The sequence below is a fragment of the Indicator indicator genome, chromosome 3 (assembly GCF_027791375.1).
Source record: "Indicator indicator isolate 239-I01 chromosome 3, UM_Iind_1.1, whole genome shotgun sequence".
NCBI lineage: Eukaryota > Metazoa > Chordata > Aves > Piciformes > Indicatoridae > Indicator > Indicator indicator.
Window position 1 is genome coordinate 1,387,714 of NC_072012.1, and position 18,917 is coordinate 1,406,630.

General features: G+C 45.2%; 1 protein-coding gene across 1 annotated transcript in view; it reads right to left on the reverse strand.

The window, feature by feature from the left end:
- Window positions 1-18,917, reverse strand: part of OTOGL (otogelin like) — a 180,405-nt gene that overhangs the window by 150,872 nt on the left and 10,616 nt on the right. Inside the window, exons 4-9 of the mRNA XM_054399714.1 lie at window positions 12,364-12,485; window positions 10,740-10,937; window positions 9,147-9,160; window positions 5,010-5,131; window positions 3,086-3,192; window positions 348-454 (exon numbers count right to left, since the gene is read on the reverse strand). Coding sequence (XP_054255689.1) covers window positions 348-454; window positions 3,086-3,192; window positions 5,010-5,131; window positions 9,147-9,160; window positions 10,740-10,937; window positions 12,364-12,485 — 670 coding nt within the window. The remainder of the gene's footprint in view (window positions 1-347; window positions 455-3,085; window positions 3,193-5,009; window positions 5,132-9,146; window positions 9,161-10,739; window positions 10,938-12,363; window positions 12,486-18,917) is intronic.

Sequence of the window (18,917 nt, forward strand, 5' to 3'; positions counted from 1 at the left end):
TGGCTCTGTGCTGGACTCTTTCAAGCAGTTCCCTGAGGTCTTTCCTGAACTGAGGGCCCAACACAATATTGCAGATGTGGCCTCAGCAGGGCAGAGTAGAGGGGGAGGAGAACCTCTCTCGACCTACTCATTACAGCCCTTCTAATCCACCCCAGAATGGCATTGACAAGAGCACATTGTTGGCTCATGGTCAACCTCCCACTGACTAGGACCCCAAGGTCCTTTTCCGCTTCACTGCTGTCCAGCAGGTCAAACCTCAACCTCTCCTGCTCCCTGGGGCTGTTCTTCCCCAGGACCCAGAGGGTATCTGAAGGGTCACATAGCTCTGCTTTACTGAAGGGTCTTACTACAGGCAGGAAAGTCATCCCTCCAGTCCCGCAGCGGGGACCCAGCGTGCGAGCAGGCTCTCGCGTACTCTGTCACTGCCCTGCAGTATGTTTCCTCATCATCCACTCTGAAATGAGAAAACAAGACAGTGGTCATCGACAAATCCCTGCCACGGGACACCACCCAGCGTCCTTCACACACAGCTGACACCCCTCAGCCATAACAGCACACAGAGAGAACATCATGAAAAGCAAGAAGCTGCATACTGCCCTTTTTATCATTTGACCTCACAAAATGTTTAATTTTCATAGCACCATCATCAACAAAACCACCAATTGATTACAAAAAAAATGATAAATGCTGCTTATGGTGAAAGAGAAGCGTGACCTTGTCTTGGAGACAGTGGACAACAGTCCAGACAGTGGACAGTCTCGAGATCCATGTTTCAGGCCCTTTGCCTCTTATGTAAGATGGAAAGTCTGACCTATGCTGATAAAACACATCCTGGCCTAAGTAACAGGTTCAGGTTCCCAGCTGCCTGTGAGGCCTTGAATTCAGGCAAGAAGAATCCCCTTACTGGACTCCTGACCTTGTGCTGAAGCCCTTGGCGCCAGAGGCATTATCCCACTGCCTGCTGTAGACAGGCTCAGGAATTTATAGTGCAGTCTTGAGCAAAGACCTCATCTCTGCCTTAGTCTATACAGAAGAAGCTGTACAGTGTACTCATGCCAGGATCAAGTAAAGAGATGTTCATCAGCATTTAGGTGAGCTCAAATTTTATTCAGCTGTAGTCACCTAAGGCAAGGTATCACTGACCCTTTGTCACTGTGGAAGTCCAACAACTCCCACCCCTCACTGAGGAAGACTGGGTGTCAAAATGACCTAGTCATAAAAAGGCCTTTCTGTTACAAGCATGACTGGGACAACTGAGTTTGTCTTTCAGCTGTGAAAGCTGTGCTTCCAAAATTAATGGTCTTGAAAATATAAGATATTGTGCTTGCATTCTGCTTTCAACACATCTGGTATCAAACTGAACACCACCACCTTCTATTGTTACAATGGTCAGAGTCTTTCCAGCTATCCTTATCTAATCCAATTAAATAGGTCTTAAGAGAAAGAATACTTGGCATATACTATGGCCCCACCAAAGCCTTCATAAACTGACACTAAGCCCCAAGAAGAGAGATCTCTTTTATAAGCAAAATAAGCCTAAATTAATGAGGTTCTGACACACAGAGACTTCCGTCAAGGTTTTTAACATCCACACAATTCACAGTAAGACACGTATGCATGTTGATAAAAATCAAATCCACCTTGATGCCATGACACTGATACGACATCACATTTGAAAATTGGCTTTTGCTCATTTTTATTTTGCTAAGAGAAGGTCACAATAAACTCCTGAACTACCAAGAGACCATACAGGGGGCAACCCATCTCTTCTCTGAGCAAAATCAATGAGCTGCAAACCTCAGGAAGCACAATTGGGTATGTGCCTTCAAACACAAGTTCTTCTGTCTTGACTTTATGGTAGAGCAGGACACTAAAATTTCATCCAAAATGAACTAAACAGGTTGTAAAGGATCATGCTGAGTGATTCTTATTTTCAGTCTTGTGAACCTTTCTGTATGTTTTTGATTAAATGGATGATTTTCTGAGAAGTCCATACTAGTGCCTGGTAAAAATCCTGTTCTTTATGACAATTACCTCCTAATTTAAAAAGCCTCCTAAAAAGGAAGTGGGACACTGTTCAGTGATTTGTTCAGTTGCTCTGGGTCACCAGTTTAAATTGAATGGCAAGAGCTGAACAGGAGTCTGGAGAGCTTAAGTTAAAACACCAGACTGCACATAATGCCAGCAACTGAGAGGTCTAACTCCCACCAAAGCCAATGAGAGCCAAATTTCTTTTGACAACTCTGAAGTTACATAAATAAAATATTCTTTCTTTCCCTTTCTTTCTTTCCTTTTCCTTCTTTCTTTCTTTCTTTCTTCCTCTTTCTTTCCTTCTTCCTTTTTCTCTTCCTTCTCCCTCCCTTTCTCCCTCCCTTTCCTCTCTTCCTTTCTCCCTCCCTTTATCCCTCCCTTTCTCCCTCTCTTTCCTCTCTTCCTTTCTCCCTCCCCTTTTCCCTCTTTCCTCTCTTCCTTTCTCCCTCCCCTTTTCCCTCTTTCCTCTCTTACTTTCTCCCTCCCTTTCTCCCTCTCTTTCCTTTCTTCCTTTCTCCCTCTCTTTCCTCTCTTCCTTTCTCCCTCCCCTTCTCCCTCTCTTTCCTCTCTTCCTTTGTCTCTCCCCTTCTCCTCTCTTTCTTTCTTTCTTCTACTAATTTGAACCACAGTGGTTGCTTATAAACACAGTCCAACAGTGTCAGACCAATGGTCCAGCTCCTGCAGCATCATTGATATTTCCCCCTAGTATCACCTCCATGCATCTTTCTTTGGGGACCTCCAGACACAGGTTTCAGGGCTTTTGTGGTTAGCAGTTCCTCTTTTGTTATTAGTGATTCTGCATGGATTTGTCTACCATTTCCTTGAATCCATGTAAAACTTTATCAATCAAACTATCCTTTGGCAGGCTGGTTCAGTACCCTTTGTTGTTTTTTTTTTTGTGTCCACACTAAATAAGCCACTGAGAAACACATCTCTCTCACTTTGACCTTGGTTCCTCCTAATTTGCCTCAATGCTGCTCAGCTCTGTTCTCAAAGGAAAATGTAAGCATTCATTTCATGCATTAAAATGAATAGTCAGGAGTGCCAGTCTTACCTGCAAAGATCATTCATACAGCTAGAAATATATGAGTATGGATCTATGCTTTCATGACAGCTGAGGAAAGGAAACTGTAGAAATATTTGGCACTTGAAGAATATGTCCTGAGCATTAAGAAAAATCAGTAAAGGAGAGTTAGCAAATACTTAGTGAACAAGTATAATTCTTCTTAGCTTTGTTTCCCTAATCTAGGGCCCTTTATATCCCCATTAAGTTTTGAGAACCTCACAGTCTCAATTTATGATTGTGCCTCCTTTATTATTCTTCCTGAAACCTGTCCTTTCTGCCTAGGCTGGCCTGGTTGACTGCTGCTCCTAAGCCAGTTGCAATGACCCAGCATGAGATGGACTCTCTACAACCACCTGAAAGAAGGTTTTAGAGAGCTGGGTGTTGGTCTCTTCTCACAAGTCACAACTGACAGGACAAGAGGAAGTGGCAGCAAGTTATGCCAGGGAAGGTTTAGGTTGGACATCAGTTAAAACTTCTACACCAAAAGGGTTAGAATCATAGAATCAGTCAGGGTTGGAAAGGACCACAAGGATCATCCAGTTCCAACCCCCCTGCCATGGGCAGGGACACCTCACACTACAGCAGGCTGGCTACAGCCTCATCCAGCCTGGCCTTAAACACCTCCAGGGATAGGGCTTCAACCACCTCCCTGGACAACCCATTCCAAGGTTATCAAAGTCTGGAACAGGCTGCCCAGGCAAGTGGTTGAATCACCATGCCTGGATGTATTTAAAAGCCATCTGGTGCTCAAGGATATGGTGTAGTAGTGACCCTGGGAGAGTTAGATAATGGTTGGAGGTGATGATCTTAGAGGTCTTTTCCAACCATGGTGATCCTGTGTGATTCTCTGACAAAAAGCCATTTTGTGTCAGTATAGCAGCCAAGCATATTAATGCTGCAGTAGTTCACCATTTCCAAAAAAAAAAAAAAATTAGGAAGTCAGAACTGGAAACTCAACCCAAGTTTAACACAGCAATGAAGAGCTCTGCCAAGGGATCAGTGCCACTTGGGACATCCTATCTGAGCCTTTGTATTTTTAATCTGAAAACCTTCAGACATTCCCTAGCAACAGTCCAAATCTTCCCTTTCTCAAAGCCTTTGTGCCTTCAAGGCTTTCTTCAACATGCTGTATAGTGTCAGATGCTGATACCATCACTGGGCGTTGGAGATTAAGAATATATCTATATATCTATGCCTATATCTAGATCATCCCTATCTCTAGATCATCTCTCTCTCATCTCTTCCTCTCTCTCATCTCTGTCTGTCATCTCTAACTCTACCATCTACCATCTCCCTCTACCATCTCTCTATCATCTCTATCTCTATCATCTCTCCCTCTCTAAATCACTATAACTTCTCTATCATCTCTCTCTATCATCCCTCTCTCTCTAAATCACTATAATTTCTCTCTCTATCATCTCTCTCTACCATCTCTCACTATCACCCCTCTATCTATCATCTCTCTATTATCCCTCTATCAACTCTATCATCCCTCTCTCTGTCATCCTTCTCTATCAACTCTATGAATTCTATCAACTCTAGCATCCCTCTCTCTAGCATCCTTCTCTTTAGCATCCTTCTATCAACTCTATCATCTCTCTCTCTATCATCTCACTCTCTATTATCTCTCTATCATCCCTTTCTATCATCCCTCTCTATCATCCCTCTCTCTATCACCCCCCTCTCTATCACTCCCCTCTCTATCACCCTTCTCTGTGTCAACTCTATCATCCCTCTCTATCAACTCTATCATCTTGCTCTCTATCATTTCTATCATTCCCCTCTCTATCATCCCTCTCTCTATCATCTCTCTCTCTAACAACTCTATCATCTCTATCTCTCTCCCTATCATCTCTATCTCTCTCCCTATCATCTCTATCTCTCTAGGCAGATATATAATATGATTAATTACCTCAGTGGATTCTGCATCATCTGAGCAAGGACTGGAAAAATCTGAGGCAGTAGGTACACAAGCTACATCATCTGAGGTTTGCACAGCCCAGCTATTTGCAAATTCAGCAATATCTTCTGTATCTTCACCTACTGCATGAAAACAGCAGAAGAGCATTCAGGGGGTGGGTAAATAAAAAAAACTGTCAACACAGACACAAAATGCAGCTTGAAAATTGCTGGCAGTATTTTAATGCATTCATTAGCTAAATCAGAGATATCTTCTGCATATGGGTGGTGTAGAAAAACTTCATCATTCTTTTTTCATCTGAAGTAGTATTTTAAACAATATTTAAATGAAAAGATTAAAAAAATACAACAAGCTGTTGGTTGGGATTGTTTTAAGTGCAACCACCGACAACTATATACCAAGTACACCAATAAGGACAAGTGCAATGTTTTGAATACTTAAGAACAAATATATTTCTTTTTACAAGTGCAAGGCTTTCAGCATGTTCCCACCAAGGTCAGTTAGAGCTATTATCTCCCTTCTTTCCCCCTCCTGCAGGAAAGCCCTACAACACTCACACCACTACAGACTCAGCTCTCCTCATACCATGAGCATGGGAGAATTAACGAGCAAGACACATGACTGGAAGTGGTGGCAGCAGGCTAAGAAAGATACACATACCAGAAGGTTGGCAGTAAAGAAACAGACCGAAAAATTACCTACTTTTGCAACAAGAACTAAATATTGAATAACTAGCACTAAATATGAGCAAGCAGTGTGCCCAGCTGGCCAAGAAAGCCAAAGGCTTCCTGGATGGGATCAGCAATGCTGTGTCCAGCAGGAGCAGGGAGGGGATTGTCCCCTGGGACTCAGCTGAAGAGGAGGCCACACCTCCAGTGTTGTGTCCAGTTTGGGGCACCTCAATCCAAGAGAGGTGTGGAGGTGCTGGAGCCAGGGCAGAGGAGGGCAAGGAAGCTGGGAAGGGCCTGGAGAAGAAATCTGATGAGACTGAAGGAGCTGGGGATGGTTAGTGTGAAACAGAGGAGGCTGAGGGGAGACCTCATTGCTGTCTACAACTACCTGATAGGACCTTGTGGAGAGGCTGCTTCTGGTCTCTTCTGACAGGGAATTAGTGATAGAACAAGAGGGAACTGCCTCAATCTGCCACTGGGTAGGTTTAGACTGGACAGTAGGAAACATTTTTTCAGGGACAGAGTGGTCATGGATTGGAATGTGCTGCCCAGGGAGGTGGTGGAGTCCCCAAACCTGGCTGTGTTTCAAGGTGGTTTGGATGTGGTGCTTGGGGCTATGGTTTAGGGGTGAGCCTTGTAGAGTAGGGTTCTGGGTTGGACTTGGTGATACTGAGGGTCTTTTCCAACCTGAATATTTCTTGAGTCTGTGACTACATTTGTTCTATGTTCCTAAGGATGTTCAACAGGGTATATTGCCTCCACCTTGAAGAACCTTATCTATGCTATGCTATGCATAGTCAGGAGATAGTGTATTGAAATGTTGTATCTTTTTTTCACAGAGCTGCACTACCCAAAGCTTCATCTAACTTCTCCTAGCACAAGAGCACAGAGTTTGACACTACAAAGTGGAAAGCCCCAAAGCACACTAATCAAATATTTGTGCTTGGATCTACACAAATAAACAAAGACAAGATGCTAAGCACCAGTCTGCTTCACTGAAGAGTCAGGAACACTCAAAACATTTGCCCCTCTCTAGCAAATTAATTCTTTAGGCAGAAAACCCTCTCCCAAACAGAAAAAGCTGGGGTTTGGCATAGCAGTAAACCTGTTGATTTATTGTTTGTGCAGAAGCAGAGCTGAAAGTATTTTATTTCCACTTTTACATGGCTTGAATTTCCAAGTCCTCAAAAAATGACACAAAATGAAATTGCTGTCCTTGAAACAGTTCTATATGCAGACACAGCTTTGTATTTTAAAGCAATACAAAGATGCCTTTAAAGATGAAGACAAGGAAAGAGGAAAGGAATTTGCTCTTCAACTGTGCTTTGAAATGGAGCACTACATGCCTCTCAGTAACTTATTTATTAGATGGTCTGCAAATAGAGAGCATTCAGAGTCTGGAAGACTCAGGATAGATGGAAAAACTTCCCTTACGCTACTGGGGAAGTGAGTTAGATGATGGAGATAAATCATCATCCCAAATCATACAAGCATAGAATGGGTTGGATTGGGTTGGAAGGGACCTTGAAGATAACCTAGTTCCAACCCCCCTGCCATGGGCAAGGACATCTCCAACTAGACCAGGTGCTCAGAGCCTGGTCTTAAGCCAGCTTGGTCTTAAACACTTTGAAGGGTGAGATGTCCACAGCCTCTCTGGGCATCCCATTCCAGTGTCTCACTACCCTCCTAGCAAAGAATTTCTTCCTAATATCTAATCTAAATCTACCTTGCTCTAGATAAAACCATTGCCCTTTCTTCTGTCCCCACAAGCCCTTATAAAAAGTCTCTCTCCAGCTTTCTTTTAGGCCTCCTTCAGGTACTGAAAGGCTGCTATAAGGTCACTTCACAGCCCTCTCTTCAATAGGCTGTACAGACCCAACTCACTCAGTCTGTCCTTGTAGGAGAGGTGCTCCAGCCCTGTGATCTGGCTCTGATTATGGCCCTCATCTGGACCCTTTCCAACAGATCCATGTCCTTGTGTTGGTGGTTCCACAGCTGGATGCAGTACTCCAGGTGGGGTTTCATGAGAGCAGAGGGGCAGAATCACCTCCCTTGACCTGCATGCAGGCTACAAACCTTTAGATGCAGCCCAGGATGTTGTTGGCTTTTGGGGCTGCCAACACACATTGCTGGCTCTCATCAAGTTCCTCATCAACCAGCACCCCCAAGTCCTTCTCTGCAGGGCTGCTCTCAATCCAGTCATCACCCAGCCTGGATGAGTGCTTAGGATTGCCCCAAGCCAGTTCTAGGACCTTGCACTTTGCCTCATTGAACTTCATGAGGTTCACATGGTCCCAACCTTTCCAGCCTGTCTAAGTCCCTCTGAATGGTATCCCTTCCCTCCATGGTGCTGACCACATCACACAGCTCTCTGTCAGTGATAACTTGCTGAGGGTGCACTCAATCCCACTGTCCCTGTCACTGACAAAGACATTAAACAGCACTGGTCCCAGTAACAAGCCTTGAGGGACACAACTCATCACAGGTCTCCATTTGGACCTTGAACCATTGATCACAACTCTGCACAAGTGCAGGACGATGCCATCAGTTGCTCTTCCCTTATCCACCAATGCTGTAATCCCATCATAAAAGCCACCAAATTTGTCAGTCAGGACCTGCCCTTGGTGAAGCCACATTGGTTGCCACCAACCACCTCCTTGTTCTGCATGTGCCCTAGCAGAGTCTTCAAGAGGATCTGCTTCATTATCTTGCTGGATACTGAGGTGAAACTGATTGGCCTGCAGTTCCTTGGGTCTTCCTTACCTCCCTTTTTTGAAACTGGAGGTTATGTTTCTCCTTTTCCAGTCAGTGGGAACTTCATCAGACTGCCATGACTTTGCAAAGATGATTTATAAGATTGTAAAAAAAAAAAAAAAAACACAAAAAAAACCCACAAAAACCAAAACCAACAACAACCAGTTGTGGTTTTGAAGTATTTTGAATTAGCAGTCTATTCTTGTGTGAAGGCATCATGTCATACCACTGGTTCAAGGTTAAAATGATTCATAGTGCTATTGATTATACACTAGAAAACCACTATCATTTCTGATAAAGAAACATGCTCCAAAAAATCATGATGGTGACAAACTGTAGCTCTGGAAATGAAGAAACCTAAGAGCTGGAAGTCTTTTATAACACAATTCTGAAATTACCTTTTTGTTAAAAGATCATAGAATCATAGAACGGTCTGGGCTGGAAGGGACCTCCAAAGCTCATCCAATCTGACCTCCCTGCAATCAGCAGGGGCATCCCCAACTAGATCAGGCTGCCCAGGGCCTCCTCCAGCCTCACCTTCAATATCTCCAAGGAAGGAGCCTCAACCACCTCCCTGGGAAAACTGTTCCAGTGTTCCACCAGCCTCATAGTGAAGAACTTGTTCCTCACATCCAATCTCAATCTGCTCTGCTCTAGTTTGAAGCCATTGTCCCTCATCCTGTCCCTGCAGGCCTTTGCAAACAGTCTCTCTGCAACCTTCCTGTAGCCCCCTTCAGGTCCTGGCAGGCTGCTCTTAGGTCTGCCTGGAGCCTCCTCTTCTCCAGGCTGAACACCCCCAGCTCCCTCAGCCTGTCCTCATAGCAGAGCTGCTCCAACCCCCTGATCATTCTCATGGCCCTCCTCTGGACCCTCTCCATCAGGTCCATGTCCTTCCTATATTGAGGGCTCCAGAGCTGCACACAGTACTCCAGGTGAGGTCTCAGCAGAGCAGAGCAAAGTGGCAGAATCACCTCTCTGGCTCTGCTGGCAATGCTGTTGTGGATGCAGCCCAGGATCCTGTGGTTCAAACTCCATTTTTCTGCATTATTACAGCTCCCCAGTTTCACCTAGTTATTAAGCATACAATTACTCTGGTGTGCAAAAGTTAATATATGAAACAGAGGACTTGGTGTTCTCAGAGCAGAGGAGGTATAAGAAATTTATATTGGGCAGATCTTTAAAGACTGTGTAAAGATATGTACACTGTGTCTTCCTTCACTTAAAGTGAAAAAGCTCCATTATCAGCCACAAATGGAGAAAAAAAAAAGAGGGGGAAAAAATGTTACAGTGAGATAACTTCAGCTACTGAAGAATATGCAGGGCCATGGATGTGATTCTCTCAACAATTCATGGTAAGAGTCAAACAGTCCTATCTTGGTATTTCACAGAAACATTCAGGTTGGAGAAGACCCTCAGCATCACCAAGTCCAACCCAGAATCCTACCCTACAAGGTTCACCTCTAAACCATAGCCCCAAGCACCACATCCAAACCACCTTGAAGCACATCCAGCCCTGGGGACTCCACCACCTCCCTGGGCAGCACATTCCAATGTCTGAGCATGCTTGCTGTGAAAAAATGTTTCCTAATGCCCAGTCTAAACCTACCCTGTTGCAGCGATGAAAGACAGGAAGATATTCCTCATATTCTCAAGCTTGTCTTTTTTTTTTTTTTCTTCTTTTTTTTTTTTTAGCATTACTTGCAGATAGGAAAAAAAAATCCCTATAGAGTATTCACTACATCATAGACTGCAGAATCCTCTGCTGGTTTAGCAAGTCACCTCAGCCTCACACACAGCCTGGATAACTCCTCATCCTGCAGGCTAGTCATACCCCCATGAGACACCCTATCAAGAAACAGATAAAAGGAACTCAACTGCATTGAAATCTACATATTTCAACAAGCATCTTTACAAAGCTCTCATAAAAGAATGACCCCAGACAGGGTTTTTTTTCCTAAACATTAATATTTTGGCTCTTCTCTCCTTCTCCCACCATCTTTAAACATAAGGAAAACCACAAGCATTTGTTTATTTCTTTATTATTTGAAGGCACTTTCATCACCTAAGATAAACATATCCCAAGTGCTTTGTTGAGCAAGAAAAGGCTTAAACATAAATATAAACAATTTCTTGAACCAGGACCTTTTTCCTTAGCATCTTTCATGACAAGGAAGAGTAGGGCAGATTTATTTTCTACTGGGATAACTGAAACAAGACTCTGCTTCTTTTACAATATGCCATTTGAAGTGAACATGAGAATCATTCATATTCCTAAGCTATTTACTTACCAATTTGCAGCATCAGGTCATCGTCCATATTGCCATTAAAATTTCCACAGAGGCCACAAGTTTTTCCCTTATGATCTTCTGTCAGCTTAATATAAACACCAGAGCTTCCATCCCAAGCAAGAGAAAAACCAAAGGTAGTCTTCACCAGAATATAGTCAGCCAGTCTCTCAAGGAAAGCATTTCCAACCGTCTGAGGCAACGTTAATCTGGAAGTAATAAACAGCCTGCTTCAAAGATCTCAGATGACAGGAGGTTGGTGGTAGGAAAACCCTACATACATGGCAAATTACGCCCAGCCCCAGAGGGGGGTGGCTTGAAAACAACCTAGCCCCCAGGTGGACAAAGAAACCTGACCCAGGTGGGCAGAGAGACTTGGTTTCCCCCTCCCAGGAGAGGGGAGTCCCCAGGGCAAAGTCTACTCCACTCCCCCTTCCTGTCCACCTAAGCCTATTGAAGGGGAGCCATTTCCTCTCCACTTGTCCCCTGCCCAAGCTGCTTCTGCAAGCATGTGTTTGGGCATGTTCCATACTGCCTCCAAACTCCTAAGGACTGCATCTAAAGAGAATCCACATTTGCATCAAGAGAATCCTTTGCCAGCTGTGGTTTTGTATATATTTTTTTTATTTACTTTTTTTCCCTTATACCTTTGTTACCTCCCTTTTACTCAAATGCTTGTTATATGTTGCTAAACTTACCTTTTTACTTCCAAATCGATTCCAGACTGTTTCTTTTGTGATTTTCCCTCTCTTTTCTCCTGCCTAATTTGCTTTCCCCTACTGGGAAAAAGGGGAGAGAGGAGGCAATCTAAATCTTTTTTATTTGGGCTTTTGGAGTACTGTGTCCAGTTCTGGAGCCCCTATTACAAGAAGGATCTGGAGGTGCTGGAAGGTGTCCAGAGAAGGGCCAGGAGGATGAGCAGAGGGCTGGAGCTGCTCTGCTCTGGAGACAGACTGAGAGAGTTGGGGTTGTGCAGTCTGGAGAGGAGAAGGCTCCCAGGAGACTTTCTGGTGGCCTTCCAGGATCTGAAGGGGGCTACAAGAAAGCTGGGGAGGGACTTTTGAGGGTGTCAGGGAGTGATAGGACTGGGGGGAATGGAATAAAGCTGGAAGTGGGGAGATTCAGGCTGGATGTGAGGAAGAAGTTCTTCCCCATGAGAGTGGTGAGAGCCTGGAATGGGTTGTCCAGGGAGGTGGTTGAGGCCCCATCCCTGGAGGTGTTTAAGGCCAGGCTGGATGAGGCTCTGGCCAGGCTGCTGTAGTGTGAGGTGTCCCTGCCCATGGCAGGGGGGTTGGAACTGGATGATCCTTGTGGTCCCTTCCAACCCTGACTGATTCTATGATTCTATGACTCTGGGACAGCTTAAGCCACAACAGGTGTATACAGTCACTTCCATGCAATTCTTCATCATGTGTACTATCATCACTCAGGTACAACATTGCATCTGCACACACTAGAGCTCTGCCAGCCCCAATAAAGAACAGCAAGAGATGCGTTAAAAAAAAAATAAAGAAAAAAATTATCACATTATTTTCTCTAGCTAGTGTAAAAAAAAAAAAAAAAAAAGCACCAATTTCCTACACTCCAGGCTATCTTTTTAAAATAAAAACTAAAGTTTACCATGAGGGCACTTACCTGATTCCAGCTTTTCTTACTTCATGTCCTGAAATAATTATTTCTTCTTGGTTTGAAATAAATAAGCTGACAGACCTCTGACAAGCATAGACCGAACCGTAACACTGAGGACTGTTATGGACCTTAGAGGGGGAAACAAAAACAAATGTTTGTTCTCAAGCTTTTCTTTTCATGAACTCATCTGTGATATTTTTTATCTCCATGCAACAGTCACTGAAAGAACTTTGCTAATAAATAACTGAGAATATCATAAAAATCACAACTACAAAGTTATGCAAAGCCAGATGTTGTCACCACCCAATGCTGCTAAGTACAGCTGCTGTTTAAAGCACCAGACAGCACTTGGAATATCAGATTAAATATTTATTTCCTATAGATGAACTCCAGAGATACAGTAATGAGCTATCTTATCATTTCCAGTGTAGTAATTTGTTATTTGCACTGAAGAGACACCCCTACGGCTCTCTTTCTAGGGGTCTGATCTATAAGAATCATAGAATCAACCAGGTTGGAAGAGACCTCCAAGATCATCCAGTCCAACCTATCACCCAGCCCTGTCCAATCAACCAGACCATGGCACTAAGTGCCTCATCCAGGCTTCTCTTGAACATCTCCAGGGATGGTGACTCCACCACCTCCCTGGGCAGCACATTCCAATGGCAAATCTCTCTGTCTGGGAAGAACTTCCTCCTCACATCCAGCCTAGACCTCCCCTGGCACAACCTCAGACTGTGTCCCCTCCTTCTGCTGCTGGTTGCCTGGGAGAAGAGCCCAACCCCCACCTGGCTACAACCTCCCTTCAGGTAGTTGTAGACAGCAATGAGGTCTCCCCTGAGACTCCTCTTCTCCAGGTTAAACACCCCCAGCTCCCTCAGCCTCTCTTCACAGAGCTGTGCTCCAGACCCCTCCCCAGTTTCCTTGCCCTTCTCTGGACACCTTCCAGTCCCTCAACATCTCTCTTGAACTGAGGAGCCCAGAACTGGACACAGGACTCAAGGTGTGGCCTGACCAGTGCTGAGTGCAGGGGCAGAATAACCTCCCTTGTCCTGCTGGCCACACTATTCCTGATCCAGGCCAGGATGCCATTGGCTCTCCTGGCCACCTGGGCACATTGCTGGCTCATGTTCAGCTGCTGTCACCCAGCACCCCCAGGTCCCTCTGCCTGGCTGCTCTCAGCCACTCTGTCCCCAGCCTGTAGCACTGCTTGGGGTCATTGTGGCCAAAGTGTAGAACCCTGCACTTAGCCTTGTTAAATTTCATCCCATTGGCCTCTGTCCACCCATCCAGCCTGTCCAGGTCCCTCTGCAGGGGCCTACAAGCCAATACAAAACCTCAGCATAACACCAGGATTCTTCATACCAGCTGGGACTGGCACCAGCTGACCTGCATCATGTCTTCTTCAACCATTCAGGATCTGCTGAGGTTTTGAAGGGCTCATTTTAGGGTTCCATTTGTTCACATAGCCTTCTGCAATAGGAATAGTGAATTCATCTACTTCTGGCAGATTTACAGTCAAGTTACCATAAATCCCTACTCCCATAAAGCCAAAACAACACCCAACAACTTTCTTTAACTTGTCTTTAAACCAAAGAAATAGTTTATATGCCACATCTCTCACAATTTTTATCCATCATAGCAGAAACAGCCCATTTATAAATCACCACAGTCAGAACAGAATATATAACATGCCACAGGATCCTAAACATCTTCATTTTGCTTCTTAATTGGAGCAGCAATAAATCAAACAAGCAATTGCCCCACGTTGGGCTGTAGTGTGGTAGGCTGAAACTCTCCTCCCACATTAACAGCTCCAGACTAGCACAGTTCAGAAGCAAAAGAATCTGTATTTTACAAGCAGAGCTACAATCTATAATGAAAGGCAATGAATATGTACAAATATACACTATTCACAACATTTACAAACAGGTACAATTAACAGAAAAAATACAACAAAGCCCCCTGGGCCCTGCCTCTTTTCCCTCCCCCCACCCTTCCCAGAGCTAGCAGGCAAAGGGGAAGGAAGCCAAGAAGCAGAGAGGTTGTTAAACTTAGCTTGTCAAGGTCAGTGTGCCAGAAACACCAGACAGAAAGACTGAGAGACTGCCTGTACTTTGTTTTGAGTACTGACTCTTAAACATTTCTATCCCTCCAATGGAAGTGTTTAGAATAATCCTTATTTTGCTTTCTTACACCCAGTTGTGATTTATTCACATTGTTTTACCTTTCTGCTTGAACTCTGTGAGAAGAAATTAAAGGTATGAGGTTGGTTGGACTTGATGATCTTGCAGGTCTCTTCCAACCTGGTTGATTCTGTGATTCTGTATAGCCTTAAAACCACCACAGGCTCCCACTGTAGGCATCTAAGTTCTGTGTGGCTGTTAAACCTGTTTTAGGCTGGCTTGCCAGCCCTGCTAATGGAGGTTCATTGGTTTGTATCAGCTTCACTAGTTTGAACATGGCAATAGAAACACAAGTTGAGGCCAGCCAGAGGTGCATCTCAGGTGTTGGCAGTGTGTGACTTCCATGGCTGCCTGTGACTAGAGAGAGGTGTTGCACAGATCTCAGATGCGTGCTTCCAGAAGTTACAAATGATGCAACTCCTGTCTCAGCATGTCTACACATTTCACACCATCACAGATGCCAGGGCTGGAAGGGACCTCAAAAACTCATCCAGTCCAATCCCTCTGCCAGAGCAGGATCACCTAGAGCAGATTACACAGGAACACACCCAGGCAGCTCTTGAATAGCTCCAAGCAGGGAGACTCCATAGGCAGCCTCTTCCAGTGTTCTGTCAACTTCAGAGGGAAAAAAATTCTTCCTCCTGTTTCCATGGAACTTCCTATGCCTCACCTTCCACCACTGCCCCTTGTGCTGGCATTGGGCATCACCCAGCAGAGCCTGGCTCCAGCCTCTGGGCACTGCCCCTGCACATCTTTAGCACCAGCAATGAGGTCACCTCTCAGGCTCCTCCTCTCCAAGCTACAGAGCCCTCAGCTCCCTCAGGCTCTCCTCATAAGGAAGATGTTCTTCCCCCCTCATCATTTTTGTGGCTCTGCTCTGGACTCTTTGAAGCAGTTCCCTGAGGTTCTTCCTGAACCGAGGGGACCAGAACTGGACACAATACTCCAGATGTGGCCTCAGCAGGGCAGAGTAGAGAGGGAGGAGAACCTCTCTTGACCTACTCACCACAGCCCTTCTAATCCACCCCAGGATGCCATTGGCCTTCTTGGCCACAAGAGCACATTGCTAGATCATGGTCAATCTCCCATCCACTAAGACAGTGAAGCAGATCTCACATAAAAAATGTGTAATCAGACCTTGGAACAGGCATGCTAAGCCAGCACTCTTCCTTTTTAGGGAAAAAAAAAAAAAAAAAGGCTACCCTTGAAGTCAGACTTGGTTTGCATTCCCAGCCTTCAGCAAGGCAGAGCACAATTCCTGCAGGAAGGTCCTTGTCCCCAGGGAACACACAGCTTTTGTTGGCTAGGGTGTGCTCTCAACTTGCAATACAGCTTTAAATATCTCCATGGATAGTGACTCCACCACCTTCCTGGGAAGTTGTTCCAATGCTTGATAACCATTTCTGTGAATAAAATTTTTCCTAATATCCAACTTGAACCTTCCTTGGCACAACTTGAGATCATTTCCTCCTGTCCTGTCACTTGTGGCATGTGAGAAGAGACCTCCTTTGAGGTAGTTGCAGAGGGCATTGAGGTCTCCACTCAGCCTCCCCTTCTGAAGACTAAGCAATCTCAGTTCCCTAAGCCATTCCTAATAAGACTTCTGTTCAAGACCCTTCACCAACTTGGTTGCTCTTCTTTGGACATTCTCCAGCACCTCGATGTCCTTCTGGGAGTGAAGGGCCCAAAACTGGACACAGTATTCGAGGTGTGGCTTCACCAGTCCTGAGTAGAAGAGGGACAATCACTTCCACAGACCTGCTGGCCACACTATTCCTGATGCATGCCAGGATGCCATTGGCCTTCTTGGCCATCTGAGCACACTTCTGGCTCATATTTAGAGGTCCTTCTTCAGGTCCTTCCTCCAGGACCCAGATCACTCTCCACCAAACAGCTCCTCAGTGTATTTTTTCTAACCAATTAATTACTACACAGTTTTGAATTGCACTCACTTTGTCTAAGTGAGTTTTAAGCACAAACCTTTTGCAAAACCTTGAGTAAAACTTCAAGAGCTTTCATTGATCTCAGTGGTGCTGAACCACTCAAAACTGTGGGATGCCCAAGACTACTCTGCTTCCAAAGCCCATGAACTTATCTGAGACACCACTGAGGAGACAGGGGAATGTGTTGTGAATCTTAGACACCTATCACTACCTGACTTAAAACATAGACAGAGTACAGATAGCTTAAATATGACTCTTAAGACTCTGTGTCACTGTTCTCTGAGACCAAGTGCAAGGTCCTGCAGCTGGGTCAGGGCAATCCCAAGCACTGATACAGGCTGGGCAGGGACTGGCCTCAGAGCAGCCCTGAAGAAAAGGCCTTGGGGGTGCTGGGGGATGAGAAGCTCAACAGGAGACAACAGTGAGCACTTGCAGCCCAGAGAGCCAAGCAGAGCCTGGGCTGCAGCAAGAGAAGTGTGGCCAGCAGGGCCAGGGAGGGGATTCTCCCCCTCTGCTCCACTCTGCTGAGACCCCACCTGGAGCTCTGTGTCCAGTTCTGGAGCCTCTGTTACAAGAAGGATCTGGAGGTGCTGGAAGGTGTCCAGAGAAGGGCCACAAGGATGAGCAGAGGGCTGGAGCTGCTCTGCTCTGGAGACAGACTGAGAGAGTTGGGGCTGTTCAGTCTGGAGAAGAGAAGGCTCTGAGGAGACCTTCTTGTGGCCTTGCAGTATCCGAAGGGAGCTCCAAGAAAGCTGGGGAGGGACTTTTTAGGGTGTCAGGTAATGATAGGAGTGGAGGGAATGGAGCAAAACTAGAAATGGGGAGATTCAGATTGGATGTTAGGAAGAAGTTCTTCCCCATGAGGGTGGTGAGACAGTGGAAGAGGTTGCCCAGGGAGGTGGTGGAAGCCTCATCCCTGGAGGTTTTTGCAGCCAGGCTGGATGTGGCTGTGAGCAACCTGCTGGAGTGTGAGGTGTCCCTGCCCATGGAGGGGGGTTGGAACTGGCTGATCCTTGAGGTCCCTTCCAACCCTGACAATTCCATGATTCTGTGCTAGGAGCTGCAGTACTGCTTTGCTTGACTGTGAAGCTAAATAGATCAGTAATTGGGCAACATTTTGCCAACACAGTAATGGAGGCTGTAGAAGTAACTAGGGCTATCATTCTTGTAGGAAAGCTCTGTGGGTAAGCATACAGTGCTACCACAGACCTGAATTAATCTTCCTAAACTGACAATCAACCATGGAAGTAAAAACCAGTTACTGTTTCTCTGAATTAAATAAACCTAACCAGAAAAGCATCAGCAGTTTTTACATGTTTCAAGTTAATCATAATTAAAGACATCACAACTATTACTAGTAGTGACAAATGGTTCTGTCTAAAACTGGCCCAAGGCAGAACCACAGTCAGGGAAAATAAAAATAATTATTGTGAGTTTTTTTTATCCTCTAGAGAGGTGGATTATTAAAGCCAGAAGGACCAAAGTGTGGGAATTTGGCCATGTTCCTGCTTCTCCATTGCCCAGCCTGTAGTGATTGCAGGGCTTCAACATTACTTAGGATCATCCTGAGTAAACATTTCCAGTTTTCAGCAAAACATGACATTTGTTCCAGCAATTGAGTGGTAGTTTCTCCCTTTCCAGAACAACTGGAATCCACTGGAAATATGGATTCTAGATTTTTAATATAATCTTGGGCATTGCTGCAGCATTTACCAACAACTTCTAAAAGATCAGAGCTGCACAGAGAATCCATAGAATTAAAATGAAATGGGGAAAGCAGAGGTTACAGCAGCTGTCTATAAGCTGAGTGAACAGAAATAGCACTTCCAGTGGCAGGCTTGCCTTCCCTAGGCATGGTTAGCTGGGCTGAGAGGAGGTTATGTGTTTAGTGCAAGAGGGCTTGGAGCAGAAATCATCATCAAGGTCTCCCCTCACCCCTGTGCCCACTAGGGCTCAGAATCAGGACCTCCCTTCTCTCCTCTTCCCTACCCAGACAGCATCAAATCCAAATCATGGTGTAAAAAGTGACATAATGAAGGAAGGAGGATACAGTTTTTGAACTCTCCCTGACCCAAAGCCATTAACTAGGGATACTCATGAATTTGAGGAAATTACTGAAGAGTGTCTTCCATACATAGGTCAAGATGAAGGCTTTTGAGCTATTAATCTTCTCTGCATGACATGGAGGTAATCCAAAATTAGAATGCAAATCCCTAGAGGGGACAGAGTTTTCCATGGGTCAGGGAGGCAGCTGCTTGTAAGATGCCAATGGATGTGAGTCAGGGTCCAGTATCACATTGTCACAGTCTCACAGTATATCAGAGATTGGGAGGGACCTTCAGAGATCATCAGGTCCAACCCCCCTGCCAGAGCAGCATCACTTAGGGTAGTCCACACAGGAATGTATCCAGGAGGGTTTGGGAAGTCTCTA